The following is a 16,609-nucleotide window of genomic DNA, read 5'->3' as shown; positions in this document are numbered from 1 at the left end:
ATTTTTAGTTATAATACAGTCAACAGGAATGCATATTTTATTAAAGATGCACTCAGTAAGTTTTTACTAATTAAAATTTTTTACACAAAGACATGAATAACACTTTTTAGATATACATTTAAAATTATTTATTTTGTCAGTATAAACTCCAAAACCACTGGTAATAATGGGATGAATAAGAGCCAGCTAAAAACTTACTGAGTGCCAAAATGCACCCTCCAAATTGCGCTCAGCATTGTTTATGTAAACACAATTACTTCCTGGTTCCCACAGGTTAAAAACCTATGTCTCAAGTTGATTTCAGGGTATATCAACTTTCGGAAGCAACATGTCTATTTGCTGAATAATGATGATAGTGGAGGTTGGTGTTAGATATGCGCCAAACCAAATATTTTCAAAATAGCTAGGTTGTCTGAATAATTAGTAACTAGTTGGTCTTAAAGAAATTTTCCAGGTTCAATACAAGTTAAGCTCAATTGACAGCATTTGTGGCATAATGTTGATTACCACAAAAATTTATTTTGACTTGCCCCTCCTTTAAAAAAAAAGGCAAAAATCTGGGTTACAGTGAGATACTCACAATGGAAGTGAATGGGGCCAATCCGTAAATGTTAAAATTCTCACTGTTTCAAAGCCACAAGACGCAAAAAATATGTGAGTTAACATGATTTTATTGTGATAAAATCACTTAATAACCTTTTCTGTGTGAAGTTAGAGCCAATTTTACAACTTTGTTGCATGACAATGTAATGTCAACAAACCATAAAACATCTGTAAAAATTACGATTTAAAGCATAAAGCATAAAATGATCATAATATGTTAGAGATTTAGGAAACATGCTAAGTTGAAATACTGGCTTCTCCAAAAACAATGCTACAGCCAGTATATTCTACTTTGAAATGTCCGTTCCGGGCCGGAATTTCTGCCCACTGCCCATTTCCCAATAGTATTTCGACACCCTGGGTTGCCAGATTTGAAACAAGGTAGCGGGCAAACACAGCGCTCTGCAGCCATGGAAGCCAGCAATACATCTAGCTAATATTGACAGAGTTATAAAAATCCACATGTAAGGCTCGCTGCTTGCCATTGTCAGTTTGCTCATTCCTGTTGCGTGTCCTCAACCTGGCAACCCGTGTGAGCTTTGAGTCTGGGGAGGAGGGGGCAGGGGAGGCAACTCTATCCAATATTTTGAATTTGAACTGCAGTATTCATTTTAAACGCTTGATGTCAATGTTACATATTGCTCCTTTAAACAACTTTACAGCTCATATAATACACAAGTTTTAACAGAAGAATTAATGTAAGTGCTTTTATAAAATTATAAGCTTCACATTTCTGCCTTTTTGAACCTTCCAAAAATTGGCCTCATTCACTTCCATTTGTAACCTTGATTTTTGCTTTGTTTTAAAGAAAAGGAGGAACAATTCAAAATAATTGTTTGTGGTAATCAGTATTATGCCACAAATGCTGTTGATTGAGCTTAACTTGTATTGAACCCGGAATATTCCTTTAAGAAAGCCCTGTATGATTAGGCTGGTTTTGGCCACCAACACCGATCAGACATGTCTCTTATTATATGGATGCTAAGCGGTTCCCGGTTAACTGATATTCAGACAAATAAATCTAAATAACTATAAAGGCTAAATAACGATAGACTAACCTTTAATTGCACAAACCTATCATGGTCCTATCATGATTATGCATAACAATACCATTACTAACAGCAAGCATTTTAAATTCCAATAGTAATCTTCTTGAAATTTTACTAAGAAGGATTTAGAATGCAATAGTTTGATGGCAGTAAAAAACAGTGCTTTAAAGTGATGATGCACTACAACCCTCTTCGAAAAGTTAGTTTCTAAATGTATCCCTTTTAAAGCACAGCCACAAAAAAATAATAATAATAAAGCTAAAAATAAAATAAAAACTACATAGTTAAGGTCGGGTGGAGTTTCCTCTGATTGAGTTTAAAAGAAACAGGCTACATGTGCAAGCTTTCCATATTTTTTCTACATTGTGGAGAGTTTGTCTCTGATCCAACAATGTATCTGTTGCCAAATTGTACAGATGAACTGGCTTTAAACTTCTTGTTTAGCCAGACTTTTCACTATTGGCATAAAGTCAGTTCCAGTTTGCAGCTTATTCTAGTCAAGAATTGCCCACTTAGAAAGGAAAGTTCTTTCTGACCAAGCACCTCAAACAAAACACTGAACTTCTTTCAAAGGGTGCGTCTCAATCAACTCCCTAGTTCAGTAGTCAGGGCACTGATCAGGGAGTCAGTCATTTTAAGGGCTGTCTCAATCGCAAAATCTTTCCAGTGCACTGAAACATTCGCTCCCTTAAAAATCCCACAATGCACCGGAAAAACCAGGGAGCATCGTTGCTCACTATGTTCCCTTACCGGAAACGTAATCAGGTCTTCTGAAGTTTCTCAAGTGTAAATATATGATGTCAAAGCCTTATTTTCTCTTTAAAAGAGATGTTGTTTGTAATGTCTTTCATCCGTAATGACCATGAAAGGGGAACAATCTTTTAAATATTAGAGTTTTTAAAAGTAGGTTTAAAATACACTCCTTTATATTTGTATTTCTTTATTTAATGTAATTTATCATTCATAATAACACTGTAAGTTTCAATATCTCCAAGAAAGTGAACGATAGTATCATTTATACAGCGATGGTGTTGATTAATAACAGCTGTGCTTAAGTGTGCAAACTTATTATCATGTCGCAGGTAATTGAGCCAAAAGTCTCCTAATGTTCATTGGATGAACACCCTTGCCAGTGCCCAAATTCGTGTTCCGTTATACTGATTCTTGACATAGGGAGCTAGGAAGCTGATTGAGACACACCCAAAGAAGCCACTATAACCTGGAAAACTTGAACCTGAAAAAGTTATTAGTTCTTCCTCTAAAGTGCTCAATATATCAACCCGGTACTTTGCAAACCTTTGTTAACTTCATAACCAAGCGCCAGTCAGTCAGATTGGAACTGGTGATTACAGACAGCTTTTGCCATTTTTGAATGCAACATGCATCAGACAGCCAGTGAGACTGTGGAAGTGCCATCTGAGGCTGAGACTAATGGGGCTTTTCCACTGCACGGTACAGCTCGACTCGACTCTTCTCGCTTTTTGGGGGTTTTCAACTGTGGGTAGTACCTGGTACCTGATCATTTTTTTCCGACAAACGAAACGATGCGAAACAAAAAACTCTTTCAGGAAGTGTCTCAGCTGTTGGCCGCACACAGCTACCACCGGACCTACCAACAGTGTATGGAAAAGTTAAAAAAACTTAAGTGACTACAGAACCATCAAGGACCACAACAGCTGGAGTGGTTCAAACAGAAGAAAGTGGAAGTGGTTCGACCAAATGGACGCTATCTATGGCAATAGACCGGCGAGCAATGGGAGGGAGAGTGCCCTGGACTCGGTGTTGTTGGAGTCCATGATGGAGGATGGTACGTTTTGTTACGTTAACTCTATATTCTGCTTGAAAGCTTCAATTTATTTAGTTGACCAGCTACTGGAAAGCTTGCTTCTAAAACAACCAGGCCAATTTAACTGTTACACTTGTGTAAAATCACCATGCAACAACTGCTTTATGTAGCACAATTAGCTAGTAGCTAAAAGCTAGCGGTCGTGTTATTGTTTATGGTCAGTAATGTTTGTGTCACCTTTAAGATGATGTCACGGCAGTAGAGGCGGCGCAACTATGACGATCAGCCTATAATCCCACCCATGTTGAGGCGGCACTAAACTGCAGTGGAAAAGCAAGCTCAGAAAAGTAAAGCGAGCAGAGTCGAGTCGAACCGTAACGTGCAGTGGAAAATTGCCATAAGTGTAACCTGAACATCTACTGAGCTCGTTTCAGGAAAAAGAAAGTCTTGAAAGCCATATCTCTTCACCAGGACAGATTCACTAGTGCACTTTAGGCAAAAACAGATGTTCAAAATTCCAGCCTGTGGCTGAAGTGGCCTAAATTTAATTGAGTTTATGCAGCTGTTAGGAAGGTCTGTAATTACGCTGCTATTTATTCCTTTCTATTGCATATCTGTACTGTTCAGGCAGTGGCAGCTTACAGCCTGACTTGGGCCACAAATGGGGCTGGGTGTGTACTTGTGTTTCTGTACCTGTCAGTGTGTATGTGCATCTGTGTAGTGATTGTGGTATGAATATACCTGTAGTTACACATTAACCATGTGTATGAATAGTATGCGGGGATAGTGGCTGTTTGTGTAAGGATGTAACGTACTACATAAAATGTATTCTGTGCACAGTATGCAAATTTTCTGTATGCATAGAATACCTACTACATATGCCAAAATGTAATTGTGTATCTCATTATGCAATGTGCTCAACTTGACCTTCCATTTCAAGTATGATGGATGAATTGGAAGTTACATCAACTGTGATCTCTTTCTTGACTCAATATTTGAACAGACTGACATAAGTAAATTCATTATTAGTCCAAATTTGTTTCATTTTTTTTTACTGGTTAGATGATCACTGTACGTTGCATGCTGAATTAAACATGTAATTTGACGAGGTCATGTGACAAATACAATATCTCAGCTCTGTAGGTACTCACAATGCAAGTGAATGGTGACCAAAATTTTGAAGTTCAAAAAAGCACATGAAGGCAGCATAATAGTAATTCATAAGACTCCAGTGGTTTAATCCATGTCTTCAGAAGTGATATGATAGGTGTGGGTGAGAAAAAGTTTTGGTCACCATTCACTTGCATTGTATGGACCTACAGAGCTGAAATATTCTTCTAAAAAACTTTGTTTGAGTTCAGCAGAAGAAAGAAAGTCATCTGGGGTGGAATGAGGGTGAGTAAATGATGAGAGAATTTTAATTTTTAGGTGAACTATCCCTTTAACAATAGTCTGCAGTAAAACTGCTAAAAATGTAAACAGCATTATTTGTTTCATTTTTTATTTCATCGTTTGTTCATAATTTGTAAACTATATTACATTCCGAACATAGCTTTCTGAGCATGCTCGGTGTGCTTTTGGGACACACCCTTTGGTCTAGTCCACTAGCCCAGTAAAACAGGAAGGCACCCTTGAATACTGCCTGTCTTTAATCGTTGGATTTATGGAAATCTAACCAGAGTCTTTGTGAATCTTTTTACCTTCCAACAGATAATCTGACATTTACATAATTAATGGAGCTCCGACTGATGTACCATTACCAAATCCAACCAAATGTGACAAGAGAACTAGAGCAGAAAAGGAGTACTTGGACTAAACTATTTCAAATGATTATAAGGAGGATAGTTTTGTCAATGAGGCAAACTGAAAACTTGTAAAGAAGAATGTTAGAAATATCAGAGCTTTAACATCATTAAGTCACATAGACACACTCACAAATACATAAAAACAGTTTTGAATTGCGTACAGTGGAAAATATTAGTGTAGCACCAACAACTATTAGTGATGTGTTAGGTCATATTTTACTGTTCTCCTTTGGGAACTCTCTGAAGAGAAACAGGTTGTTGATGGAAACTCCTGCCAAAGCAGAAACAACCACACTATTCTAGATTATGACACACACACACACACACACCATACAGTACACACATGAACACCACAGACAGCTTCTGCAGTCCTGTGTGTAGGTTTTAATAGGTGTTTGCTAAACTTTGCCAGTGCACTGCATGAGCAATAGCTGAATGCAGTAGTTCATATAGTACTCCTGTTCTTACTTTAGCGAGTTTCATTTGACTGGGAATTGTGGTGAAATATCAGAGGCAATTGTTTAATCTATTCCATTGTTAGTTGCTGTGTGACAGATCTCCAACAACTGAGACAGCTGAGACACCCCTGATCAAAATCAAGTAGCTTTAGCGGGGGTGGGTCTTATCAAAGGGTCAAATCAGATGGTGTGAATGGAGGACAGTGTGAAGATTTTAATAGTGCTGGAAAGACATACACAAGACCTCACTGTATTCTGTGGTTGCAGATCAAGCTTTCTTGGCCTTTTGTTCCAGTGTATGTAAGATCTCCTAGACTACTTCAGCAAACTCCAGTCTGGTTACTGGCCACAACTAAGCCACAGAATGTGTGAGATGCATATGTGTGTGATTGGCAAGTACAGAAGAACAATAAAATATGAAGACTGGGAATACATTGGTCAAAACTGCCTGAAATTTCACAAAATGTGATGACAGTAGACATTAACAAAATGGTCAGCATTTTGAATCATTAACTCTGATTTACCACAGAAATCTTGTTTTATATAAACACACAACAATAATTGTGACAGCAAATAAAATATAGTGTAGACATTTTAAAATGTTGCTCATCCCAATGCAACATAACTTCAGGACTCTTTTATTGGACAGTTTTCGAACACCCTAAATGTCAAGAGGAATTGAGGCTTTTCCATCCAAAACAGAAATATAAAAGACCTGAAGCATTTGAAATGTATTCTCTTTGGGGAATCTAACAGTAATATAGCATGGTAAAAAATGTTTTTCTAAGCTAACATTTAGCATTTCTTACAATGTCATGCAATGAGGGGAATTCCTATTTAATAAAGAAGAAAACCATTCATGCTGAATCAAAGGATTTTACACAACCAGCCCAACCAAGACTTACTTACTGCCTTTCAAAGGCAAAGTAAATACAGCAACACTGATACTGATAAATTTTTTTTTTACCAAGTCAGTTGTGGATTATCAGAATTGCACGCTCTGTTTTTCTCTAAATCTGTCTCATGACAGAACATAGGCTTAGAGACCCAATTTTAGTCTTAACTACACTGGCGGCCAAAAGTTTGGAATAATGTACAGATTTTGCTCTATGGAACGAAATTGGTACTTTTATTCAACAAAGTGGCATTCAACTGATCATAATGTATAGTCAGGACATTAATAATGTGAAAAATTACTATTACAATTTGAATTTTTTTTTCAGAACTTCTTAAACTACTTCAAAGAGTTCTCATCAAAAAATCCTCCACGTGTAGCAATGACAGCTTTGCAGATCCTTGGCATTCTAGCTGTCAGTTTGTCCAGATACTCAGGTGACATTTCACCCCACACTTCCTGTAGCACTTGCCATAGATGTTTCTGTCTTGTCGGGCACTTCTCACACACCTTACAGTCTAGCTGATCCCACAAAAGCTCAATGGGGTTAAGATCCATAACACTCTTTTCCAATTATCTGTTGTCCAATGTCTGTGTTTCTTTGCCCACTCTAACCTTTTCTTTTTGTTTTTCTGTTTCAAAAGTGGCTTTTTCTTTGCAATTCTTCATAAGGCCTGCACCCCTGAGTCTTCTCTTTACTGTTGTAAATGAAACTGGTGTTGAGCGGGTAGAATTCAATGAAGCTGTCAGCTGAGGACATGTGAGGCGTCTATTTCTCAAACTAGAGACTCTGATGTACTCATCCTCTTGTTTAGTTGTACATCTGGCCTTCCACATCTCTTTCTGTCCTTGTTACAGCCAGTTGTCCTTTGTCTTTGAAGACTGTAGTGTACGCCTTTGTATGAAATCTTCAGTTTTTTGGCAATTTCAAGCATTGTATAGCCTTCATTCCTCAAAACAATGATTGACTGATGAGTTTCTAGAGAAAGCTGTTTCTTTTTTGCCATTTTTGACCTAATATTGACTTAAGACATGCCAGTCTATTGCATACAGTGGCAACTCAAAAACAAACACAAAGACAATGTTAAGCTTAATTTAATGAACCAAATAGTTTTCAACTGTGTTTGATATAATGGCAAGTGATTTTCTAGTACCAAATTATCAATTTAGCATGATTACTCAAGGAGAAGGTGTTGAAGTGATGGCTGCTGGAAATGGGGCCTGTCTAGATTTGATCAAACATTACTTTTTTCAAATAGTGATGGTGCTGTTCTTTACATCAGTAATGTCCTGACTATACTTTGTGATCAGTTGATTGCCACTTTGGTGAATTAAAGTACCAATTTCCTTCCGAAACTGCAAAATTTGTACATTATTCCAAACTTTTGGCTGCCAGTGTAAATTTTGACAAAATATTGATTAGGGGTGGGAATCGTAAGGAATTTAACGATTCCGGTTCCAACTCCTCTTAATGTTTCTGGTTCCTTAACGGTTCTGGTAACGATTCCAGTAATTCTTTTAGTACTTTTGAGAAAGAATTATTTGAAAATGAGAAATTTTGGATTTACTGTCCTCTGCAGTCTGTTGCCAAATGATGAGATGATGAGTAGATTTCTACAGAGCAGATATAACAAATCGGAAATACATTTCATACAGTTCTTGTAAAAGGTGTGTTTGCTGACTTTTTAGAGACATAAATACAATCCAATAATTGATCCTAACTAGTCTATATTTAAAATGACATATTTCATTCATTTACATTTTTTTTATAAAAAATTCCTTGTATTATAAAACTTGTGTATCTTTAATTAAACATTGTCACTTGAACAACCAGTCAGTAACGGCACTGCTTGATTAACGTCTCACAGGTCTAAAGTCACATGGCATAACGGTAACAGTTCCAGAGACAGTTTAGACTGTGTTATCAGTGACTATACCGGACTAGACTGGAAGCGACTTATGTTTCATGCTGTAGATTAAAAGGAACCGGCTCATAAGAGTCATTCTTTTGTGTGTTTTAAGTCAGTAGAGGGCAGCGCTGCTGCTGAAATGCATTGCTAGAAACACCATTAAGCCCCTTTCACACCGCAGGCAGTATGTCGCTAGACTTTCTGTGTCGCTGGTGGGCGTTCCTACTTCTGCCACCGCTGTAACGTTATTGGTGGACTGCACAATTGGCCATAGTAGTGTTTGAAATGCTATTTACAGATGATACCGCCGATAAAACTAAGATATAATTCTAATTTGACAAGGAACCAGCCTCTAAAAATGCTCATTGTGCAGGGGTGAGCATTTTATATAATCTGCAGCAGTGCTTAATGCATCATATCATAAAACAAGATTAATGTTTTATCAGTATATGAATCAAACTCACTCAGAATGCCGACACGGTTTTCCACGCATCATTTTATTAGGCCATATACATGGATTTGGTTACAGACAGATGATACAGAACAGTAAAATCACTCACAGAAACTTTTAACTTCTCCAACTTGCCTGCATTTGAGTCGACTCCAGTATCTCACACTCACCCTGCCTGGAGATGGATGACGTGAGCTCCTCTGTCTTCATTCTGATTGGTAGTCGCTTGCGAATGTCGCTCGTCATTTGCATAAAGTTGACATTTTCTCAACTTGTCTTGTCGCTCCCCACTGCAATGTCTGTCGCCAATAGTCGCGACAGCTCGTGTTGCTGGAAGTTGCTGTACTCTCATTGAAAATGAATGGGATGGGGGGCCTGGGTAGCTCAGCAAGTAAAGATGCTGACTACCTCACCTGGAGTACAGGTTCGAATCCAGGGTGGGCTGAGTGACTCCATTCAGGCTTCCTAAGCAACCAAATGGCCTGGTTGCTAGGGTGGGTAGAGTCAGGTTGGGTTAACCTCATCGTGGTCGCTGTCATGTGGTTCTCGCTCTCATGGGGTGCGTGGTGAGTTGTGCATGGATGCTGTGAAGAATAGCGTGAAGCGTGATGCACGATAGGTCTCCACGGTAACGCGCTCAACAAGCCACGTGATAAGATGCGCGGATTGACGGTCTCAGACGCAGAGGCAACTGAGATTCGTCCTCCGCCTCCTGGATTGAGGCGAGTCACTATGCCACCACAAGGACTTAGAGCGCATTGGGAATTGGGCATTCCAAATTGGGGAGAAAATCCACAAAAAAATAAAAAAGAAAGGGAGAAAAGAAAATTAATGGGATGGTGTCGCTGTTTCGTGCGATGTCGCTGGCGGTGTGAACGGGGCTTCAGAGTATTTTAGTACAGTGTTTCATCCATATCGGCGGAAAATTCACGCAGAGGAACCGTTAACGGAATCGAAAATCATGCAGATCATACGATTCCTGTATTTTGTAAAGAATGGGACCGGTTCTGGACAAGAACCGATTCTCAGTTCCCAACCCTAATATTGATTTACCAGACTGATCGCACTGTGAATTAAAAGTTCTTCAGTTGAAATTGGCCGTTGCCTACCAAAACTCGAACCACTGCCCCCTGTGGCTGAAGCTAGAAGTGTTGTTGAATGGCCAAGTATGAGCCCCATTTTCCAGGTGAAATGTCCACAGAGTTGTAAATGATTTAATACAGTCAACAGCAATGTATATTTTACTAAAACTACCCTCTAATCCAAACCCCAACCTTAAACCTAACTGTTAGTAGAGTAAAAATTAAATTTTAGAGTAAATACACAAACCTCCAAATCATGCCCAACATTATTTATGTGCATGCGATTGCTTCCTGGTTTCCATGGGAACAGAACCTGTATCGCGGAGGTTGCTGAGTAAGTAGCGCCAGACAGAAAGGTTAACAAATTTAAATAAATGCAGAAATGTCGGCCTGTCAGTAATTCAGCAGAATGGTAGATTTCAGGGAACGTGAAGCAGCTTAGTCTCATAATCATAATTCTCTCAATCACTCTCATGTGCTCACAAACACAATCTCACTCTTACCTCTTGTTCTTGTTCAGATGCAGCAGTTGGAGACGCAGATGTTGGAAACAGAGCATCGAGCGTATGAAGCAAACCAGCAGGTAAATACTGAAAAAAATCTTGCAGGTGCTCAGTGTTTTGATCAAATATAAAGTATTAATATTGATCAGATATCTAAGTATTTGACAACAATTCGATTCAATTTTGATTTTTAGCTAAATTATTTACTAAATATTTTAGTGCAATTTGTAACCATTTTAAAACTAAAAATAGGTCAAGTATTGTATATAATCAAATAAATTAATGTGTAATAAGTTGGGATTTATAGTAATTATAATCAGTTGTTAAATTCTGTAATTGATGCATTGCAATATATTGATGTACTTTTACACAAAATATGTAAAGTATATTTCTTTATTTTTTTTCTCTCTCTCTTTTAGTCCATTTCAATTAAATTTATTTGTTTAATGCTTCTCACATTAGATTGTTCCATAGCAGCTTTACAAAGAATAGTGCCTTACAAACCTCCCAGTGAGGCAACTGTGGCCAAGTAAAACAAGGGCTACTCCTCGGGTACGCACAAATACATTTTTTTTTTTTTTTTGTGAAGGGATGATACAAAAACATGATTTCAGCAAAACTGAAAAAGATGCATTGTACAAAGAGCTATAAAACCTGATAATTTGCATCTCAGGTCCCTAGTTAGTCTTTTCCCAAAAATGTCTAATAAAAATACATGTAATTATAAACTAAACTTAACTAAACTGAAAAGATATGTAAAAGAGATAATAATAATTGTAATAAAAAACTACGAAAGTACATAATATTTATATGTACACTCACCGATCACTTTATTAGGTACGTCACTTTATTAGGAAAGTCTGGCCATTCCCCCCAAAGTTTTGGTTTATCGCATAAGAAATCTGCCATTTCCATACAGAAATGTGTGTTTATCGCTAACTGTGTACCTTTCTCCTCCCAGATGTCCCTAATTCTGTCATGTGACACTATATTTTTGCATTAATGCCAATTTTCTTGACAAAAAGTGTTTCCAAACCAGTTTTTCTCGACCTTTGAAGTATTGAAAGAGTTTATGCGCTAGAGTTAAACAGAAAAATATTATGTCGACACTTGTGAGATTTTAGTGATAATTTGTGTTTCCATCAGCTATATCGGTAAACGTTTTGATGCGCTACACCTTCTGTCGCAAAAAAAACCCTTGGATGGAAACGTAGTTACTGACTCGATGCACGTCAACTCAACTGCCTCATAACACTGGTCAAACACATCCTATTTTCTCAGTGTAAAAATAGACATCCGAGCGGGTTCCCCCTGAGTGTTTCACAATAGCCAGTGCACAAGAGTCATTCACTATAGAAAACGTTCTCTCCTCCGCCATGTTGATTAGATCTCCTCACAATGCGGAAACTCCGGTATTTGCTAAGGGCCTTGAGTATGTCTCTCAGATGTGATAAGCGTGAGGATCTGAGAGACTTTGACAAGAGCCAAATTGTGATGGCTCGACAACTGGGTCAGAGCATCTCCAAAACTGCAGGTCTTGTGGGGTGTTCCCGGTATGCATTGGTTAGTACCTACCAAAAGTGTTCCAAAGAAGGACAACCAGTGAACTGGCGACTGGGTCATGGGCGCCCAAGACTCATTGATGTGTGTGGGAAGGGAAGGCTAGCCCGTCTGGTCCGATCCCACAGAAGAGCTTCTGTAGCACAAATTGCTGAAGAACTTAATGCTGGCCATGATAGAAAGGTGTCAGAACATACAGTGCATCGCAGCTTGCTGCATATGGGGCTGCGCAGCCGCAGACTGGTCAGAGTGCCCATACTGACCCCTGTCCACCGCCGAAAGTACCTACAATGGGCACTTTCAGAGTTTCAGAACTGGACCATGGAGCAAAGGAAGAAGGTGGCCTGGTCTGATGAATCACGTTTTCTTTTAGATCATGTGGACGGCTGGGTGTCTGTGTGTCGTTTACCTGGGGGAAGAGATGGCAGCAGGACGCACTATGGGAGGAAGGCAGGCCGGCGGAGGCAGTGTGATGCTCTGGGCAATGTTCTGCTGGGAAACCTTGGGTCCTGACATTCATGTGGATGTTACTTTGACACATACCATCTACCTAAAGATTGTTGCAGACCACGTTCACCCCTTCATGGCAACGGTATTCCCTGATGGTAGTGGCCTCTTTAAGCAGGATAATGCACCCTGCCACACTGCAAGAATTGTTCAGGAATGATTTGAGGAACATGACAAAGAGTTCAGGGTGTAGACTTGGCCTCCAAATTCCCCAAATCTCAATCTGATTGAGCATCTGTGGGATGTGCTGGATCAACAAGTCCGATCCACGGCTGCTCCACCTCGCAACTTACAGGACATAAAGGATCTGCTGCTAACGTCTTGGTGCCAGATACTACAGGACACCTTCAGGGGTCTTGTAGAGTCCATGCCTCTACGGGTCAGAGCTGTTTTGGCGGCACGAGGGGAACCAACATGATATTAGTCAATGTATACTGTATATGTGCGTAAGTATATATTTATATATATACTGTATATACAGATATATACAAAGCATACATGACCAGATGCAATCCAGCCACACAGCTTTAATGATTATAATGGCTAATTTGTTGTTTAATTAAATATAATTGTTATAAGGACTTCTGATAAAATAGGAGTCCATGTAATACTGTGTGTAAATATGAGGGATGCAGGCAATGTATGACTTTTAATATATCCTATTTTATTCTTGTAGTCAATGATTTAATGTCAATAGTTTTATAGTAGCTGATTTGGGGTTTTGAGATTTTTGTTCACATTTCAGGAAATTTCAATGGATCCCATGACTATATGAGATGGCCATAGTTGTGGAGCATTACTGTGTGTGTGTGTGTGTGTGTGTGTGTGTTTGTGTTTAAGGTGCAATGGATGGAAGAACGTCTAAAGGAATCAGATATCCAGTCAGCAGATTCAGAGCTGAGGCTGTTCAGACGCTGTCAAAATCTTCAAGCGGCACTGAAGGAGAAAGACAAGCTCATTGCCACCCTAGAGCAACAGCTGGAGGAGCAGGTCAGTCACACCTCCAACCACCAAAACATTCGCAGCATCAGATTTGCGTCGGTAGACACAAAAGTCTCTATTTAAATCAACTGAATCAAAAGTGTGATCTATTTTGGCATGCTATCTGACCTCTTCCTCACACCTGCAGAAACAGAACCGAATCCAAGATGTCAAGACCGTGGAAGAAAAAGCAGCCAAGATCAAAGAATGGGTTATGCAAAAGCTGAATGAGGTATGATATAGGAATAGTTAACCTAAAAAATAAACATTCTGTCATTATTTACTCACCCCTATGCTGTTATTTGGTCTCTGGAGCACAAAAGGAGAACATTTTAAAGAATCTTCATGCAGCTCTTGCCATACAAATTTTCATAATGAGCACTATGGGAAACTCCTATTTGAAGTCACTACTCTCGATAATCTTGAAGCTTATGTCTACTACACACATGAGACCCACAGCAGTTTTAGTGTCAGTGATGTTGATGCACCTTTTTCAAATTGGGATTTCCTATCAGTTCAGTGGAGGGGAAGATTATCAGTTAATAACTTAAATTATTTACTTAAATTTAAGTCTGTTCTTCACACAAAGCTATCATATGCCGTCAGAAAACATGGAAATAGTATACAAGTCGTGTGGACTACTTAATGGTACTTTTATGGTGTTGTTTTGTACTTGACTGGAGCTTGACAGTCATAGTCATTGTATGGCAAGTGCTGTGTAACAATTTAAAAAAAGAGCATACAGGTTTGGAATTACATGAGTAAATAAAGGTAGAATTAAAATTTTTCTTTCTTTGCAAGTTTGTGTTTTGGAAAGCGATAAAGCATGTAAATGTTTGTTTGCGGCCACCTATCACTCTTGTAGTTTGATTTAGAGAATGCCTCTTTAAGAGAGATCAACCAGCAACAGGAGTCTGAGATACAAGACCTGAAAAAACAACTGCAAGGTATTCAAATTTATTACGCATTACAAAGTAGGTTAATGTATGTATTATTACCTTATTTTCATTGACAGATCAGCAGATTTCAACAAAATCGCACGTTTGCATATTAAATAGTTTGTGAAATTTGATAATGCTTTCAGCTACCAATAGGAGTGTAGTACTCTCTGCTCCATTTAACCCATTTAATCATGTTTAATCCCTTCTGCACATGATAAGCACAGAATATGTAAAGAAACTGCACAGATTTCGTGTAGGCCTGCTTATAAGTTAATCATAATTTTGTAATATGCTGTAAATGAGATATTGCATGGTTGTGATATGTGATGTAACATAATGAATTTTGAAGAACATTTCTCATTACAACAATTTACTGTGACCCATCCTCCCTTCTATCTGTTAAGTGTTTGTGTTGTGTCTCAGCCATGGAGCAGACTGTGGGTTCTGGTGGCTTAGTCCAGTCCAGTGTGGGTGAGGCCCAGCGGCTCAGCAGTCTGACCTTTGGCTGTTTCCAAATCAGAGGGAAGAGCCCTCAGGTACTGACTGGCCTAGAACCATCCCAGAGGAGCATCAGCACACTGATGGATCAAGACTGCAGAAGACTCTCTACTGGTCAGAAAACCGATATCAGATCTTCAGTTATTTGACTACAAGCAGTAGCTAATAATTGCTTAAATTTGCCTTAGATGTAGCATGCAGGGCTGGGCAATATAGTTATAAAAACAGGGTTAGTGTTAGGGATAATATATATATATACATATATATATATATATATATATTAGAGCTGTCAAAATGAACATGTTAATACATGCAATTAATTAATAAAGGTTAATGTGTACATTTCTCTTCATCGCAATTTACGCATTAACCATTAATACAGCATAAAACAGCAAAAACACTTGTTGGAAGGGCGGAAACTTAGCAATGTGCCTGTCCAGAGTCATTACACTGATGCACACACCACAAACACACACAGCAGTGATTCAGTGTCAGTGATAAAGTGATAGGAAAAAGGACCTCTTAATGCTCTTTGATGTAGAAAACAAGACTAGATGGAACTTGTGACTGAAAGTATTTTTCGGCCTAAGTAAGGAGCATTTTAATTACCACAGGAGTACGCCATGTCTTAAATATCACGGAAACGCAGAATGTGACGTTTTTGTCTGCAAGCATTTTTCATGAGGAGTTCAAAGCGGCGCTTGACGTTGGTGCTGACACCCTGATGCAAATCATGAAATCGGCTTTACGATTGCTGTAACAAAGTGGATAGTCACAGTCTGCCGGCTGATTAATATTGTGGAGAATGAGAGTTTAAGATATTTAATGTGCATTGCAATGAAAATGTTTAATGTTGCTTGAATTGGGGCTATTTTGGTGCATTTTTATCTTTAGATTGTGGAAGGCTTTGTTTGGAAAATGTTAATAAAGCATTGTATTGTAACTTAAGGTTTGTTTTGTTTTTTTCCTAAGAAGGAAATAAATGCATTTTGACAGGAAGAGAAGTGGGCCTACCATTTGTGTACCTCAGCAGAATTCCAGATTCATCAGACCAGGCTATGTTTTTCCAGTCTTTAACTGTCCAGTTTTGGTGAGCATGTGCCCTCTGCAGCCTCAGATTTCTGTTCTTGGCTGACAGAAGTGGAACCCGACGTGGTCTTCTGCTGTTGTAGCCCATCCGCCTCAAGGTTTGACATGTTGTGCATTCTGAGATGCTATTCTGCTCACTACAATTGTACAGAGTGGTTATCTGAGTTACTGTAGCCTTTCTGTCAGCTCGAACCAGTCTGAACATTCTCTGTTGACCCCTCTCATCAACAAGGCGTTTCTGTCCGCAGAACTGCCGCTCACTGGATGTTTTTTGTTTTTGGCACCATTTGGAGTAAACTCTAGAGACTGTTGTGTGTGAAAATCCCAGGAGATCAGCAGCTACAGAAATACTCAAACCAGCCCGTCTGGCACCATCGATTATGCCACGTTCCAAATCACTGAGATCACATTTTTCCCCCAATCTGATGGTTGATGTGAACGTTAACTGAAGCTCCTGACCCATATCTGAATGATTTTATGCATTGCATTGC

General features: G+C 38.8%; 1 protein-coding gene across 1 annotated transcript in view; it reads left to right on the top strand.

The window, feature by feature from the left end:
* The window catches only part of LOC127412165 (pleckstrin homology domain-containing family H member 2-like), a 66,614-nt gene that overhangs the window by 14,471 nt on the left and 35,534 nt on the right, over positions 1-16,609 (top strand). Inside the window, exons 3-7 of the mRNA XM_051648309.1 lie at positions 10,560-10,622; positions 13,450-13,599; positions 13,739-13,822; positions 14,456-14,537; positions 14,955-15,143. Of these exons, the coding sequence (XP_051504269.1) occupies positions 10,560-10,622; positions 13,450-13,599; positions 13,739-13,822; positions 14,456-14,537; positions 14,955-15,143 (568 nt within the window). The remainder of the gene's footprint in view (positions 1-10,559; positions 10,623-13,449; positions 13,600-13,738; positions 13,823-14,455; positions 14,538-14,954; positions 15,144-16,609) is intronic.

The sequence above is a fragment of the Myxocyprinus asiaticus genome, chromosome 21, assembly GCF_019703515.2.
Source record: "Myxocyprinus asiaticus isolate MX2 ecotype Aquarium Trade chromosome 21, UBuf_Myxa_2, whole genome shotgun sequence".
In the NCBI taxonomy this organism is placed as follows: domain Eukaryota; kingdom Metazoa; phylum Chordata; class Actinopteri; order Cypriniformes; family Catostomidae; genus Myxocyprinus; species Myxocyprinus asiaticus.
The sequence above is the reverse complement of the archived record's forward strand: the minus strand, read 5'-3'. Positions and strand labels throughout refer to the sequence as shown.